Source organism: Alexandromys fortis, unplaced genomic scaffold, assembly GCF_014885135.2.
Source record: "Alexandromys fortis isolate MF-2015 unplaced genomic scaffold, M_Fortis_MF-2015_v1.1 scaffold_3, whole genome shotgun sequence".
Classification (NCBI taxonomy): domain Eukaryota; kingdom Metazoa; phylum Chordata; class Mammalia; order Rodentia; family Cricetidae; genus Alexandromys; species Alexandromys fortis.
The window spans coordinates 23,272,071-23,274,926 of NW_026067909.1; the positions used below are offsets into that span (position 1 = coordinate 23,272,071).

Below are 2,856 nucleotides of genomic sequence, written 5' to 3' on the forward strand. Positions count from 1 at the left end.
TACATATACTCACATGTATGTATAACAGAGCACACTTATCACTGTTTATATGCCCATGTGTCCAGGGCTAATTACTTAGGACTTAGGCCAACAACTGATAATAGGACCTTATAAAATAAAAACCTTCCTTTAGGAACTTTAGGGTATGGTGAAGACCTTTTGCAAACTATTCACCTGATAAGGGTTACTAGCCAGCATATGAAAATAGTTTAAAAAAAAGATAAAAATAAAACAGTTAAGAAAGCAACCCACTTAGAAAATGAGCTATGGATTTGAACAGAGCGTTTGGGGGAAAAAGAAATAAAAATGCCTAAAATGAGATGAGGATTCTTCAAGTCGGTATGTCTGCACTGTACAATCCCAAGTCTGACCAAATTCCAGCATGGACATGGGGGTTGGGTACAAAAATCCTGCCCCTAGCAGTTGTTGGATTGCCAGTTGTTAGCTACTTAAGAGGACGAGGGATCTTTCTGAGTGTATCTCCTGGTAAATTGGCCATGTGAAAAACCTCACATCTAAAAACATATGGGCAGCACAAAGTGTTCCAGAGTGATTTAAGAAAAAAAAAAAGAATGTGAACTTGGGTAGGTAGGGAAGGTGGTAAACCTGGGAAGAGTTTGGGGAGATAAATATTTTCCCAACGGGTTAACAGGTTGTTAGAAACTGTCAAAGAACTAATAAAAATAACTAAGAACTCTAAACATGATCAACATTGTCAACAGTTAGGGAAATGTGAATTAAAAGTACTTGGAGGTTTCATCTAACCCCACTCAGAACAGCTAAGGTCAAGAAAACAATTTCAACAAATATGAGTGGGGGTGTAAAGAAGGGGAGCCCTTACGCACTGTTGGTGGGATGCAAATTTGTGCAGGAACCATGGAAACCAGTGCGGAGACTTCTCAGAGACCATGAGGAAATCTCCATATGGCACAGCTGCACCGCTCCTTGGCAAACGCCCAATGACCCAGCATCCTGCTCCACAGATACTTGTCAGTCATGTGCATTGCTGCTGTGCTCACAATAGTGGAGAATGGAAACAGCTAAATGTCCTTCAATAGAAGAAGGGATCGTGGGAATGTGGGACATGGTTCTGAGGGTGAGTCCCGTGTAAAGGACAGCAGAGTTGATACACAGGAGAAGGAGCTAGAGCAGAGTCACTGTGATGTAGATTTGAACCTAACCTCTGTTCACCCTTGATGTGACTACTAATATGTAGCCAAGACTTCCTTTATATGGGATTTATTGACGATTCTGCTACCTGGCTCAGAAGAGTCCTGACTTAACCACATAGAAAGCATCAAAGAAACATAAAACAAATTCTTTTTCTCCAAGGAAATTTATTGGAGAAGGAAAAACAATTTAGGCTAAGTACAAGGGCAATGACAGATCATGGGGTCTCAGAACATATGGTGATCATGTCTCTGGTCTCAGCGACAACAGAATAGGTTCCTTCTGTTGCAGCTTCCATAGACATGTTCAGAAAGTTCGCAGTGATTTCTACAAGAGCATGTCAAGACGCCTCTTCTGGCTGAAGAAATAAAAAACATCAGGCATTAAGTAAGGTAGCCAGAAGAGTGCAATAGTGCACAACACTGTGAAGATGCAAAATACATGGTACAGAGTAGGTGTGTTTGCATTGGTAACATCACACCCAGCATCGGGACCAACTCCAAACACTGGGAAAAAAATACATTTAACAAGTAAGTGTTGGTCACATGAACAACTTGACACCCATTTCGCAGTCCTTTCAACTTTTAGTGTCTTCTTGACCCAACACATTCATACACTGGCATTTGGTTCCTAAATCTATTATTTTAAATAAAAGAGTTTTTTTTTCCTTTCTATAACAAAATTATCTGTTGAATAGACAAAGGACTAATCAATATGGTCTATATTTTAAAACTATTCCACAGATAAATTTTTAGATTAAAAAAACTTAAAAGAAAGAAAATTGATTATAATCTTTTGACTCTCACTGTTACTTCAAAGAATAAGACAGTGAAGATCATAGAAGATCAACAGTGTTGATCAAGAGTGCCTGAATCACAGAGCTCTCAGTGGGATTCCAGTCCCATCTTCCACCCTCTCTCTGGAGACTTTAACCCACCATCACACTGGGCACCAGCACCCACCTCCATCTTGAAGAGCAGAGCCTTCTGGGCCCCCAAAGGAGATGGTCATACCCTGGTACTCGGCCCCTGGCTGTTCATCAGTGTTAGTCTCCTCAGCTGCTTCTGGGAGAGGATCAGCCTGGGCCTGGAAGGCCAGCAGGGCAAGGAGAGAGAGGAGAACGAGTGTCTTCATGGCTGAGAGTCACCTGAAGGAAGGGTGAGCAAGAGCCAGAGTGTGGTGACTGAGGAGTCAGCCTGCATTTATAGGGCTGTCATAGAAGGTGCAGAGACAGGCCCTGTAGATAGGGCACACTCTGATGGGAACTGGGAGAGACTGTTGTCCTTTGATGTTCCTGTGTTCTCACAGATATCATCATGGTGTTGGTCTGTGTGCTCAGTGACAGCGCTCCCTTCCAGCTGATAATGATGAAAGGCCCTTGCAGTCTTCTCCTGTTTCCCATCTGCTTGAGTATTTACCTTTCTGTGATCAATAAAGAAAAGAGGAGGGCATTTTCCAACTTTGCAAGGTCATGGAATAAGGAGTTTTGGTATTCTGAAGTTGGAGCCTGCTGTTCTTAGAAAGTGTGGACCCTGGACCAGACCCAAATACCTGTAGATTTGACAGTCAGTTCTTTGAGTGATTCTCAGATATTACTACCCTTGCAAATTCGTTTCTTTGGAGCCATTATGGACAAAGTAAGATGGCCCTGGTGAATCAAGCTCAAGAGGAAATGATGGACAAATT

At 42.1% G+C, this 2,856-nt stretch overlaps 1 protein-coding gene across 1 annotated transcript; it reads right to left on the reverse strand.

The window, feature by feature from the left end:
• Positions 1–1,272: 1,272 nt before the first annotated feature.
• LOC126498809 (alpha-defensin 20-like) lies at positions 1,273–2,536 on the reverse strand. Its single transcript, XM_050137713.1, has 2 exons — positions 2,133–2,536; positions 1,273–1,528 (listed from the first exon to the last, which is right to left on the reverse strand). The coding sequence occupies exons 1-2, from the start codon at positions 2,302–2,304 to the stop codon at positions 1,428–1,430; spliced, it is 273 nt and encodes a 90-aa protein (XP_049993670.1). The 5' UTR covers positions 2,305–2,536; the 3' UTR covers positions 1,273–1,427.
• Positions 2,537–2,856: the final 320 nt, after the last annotated feature.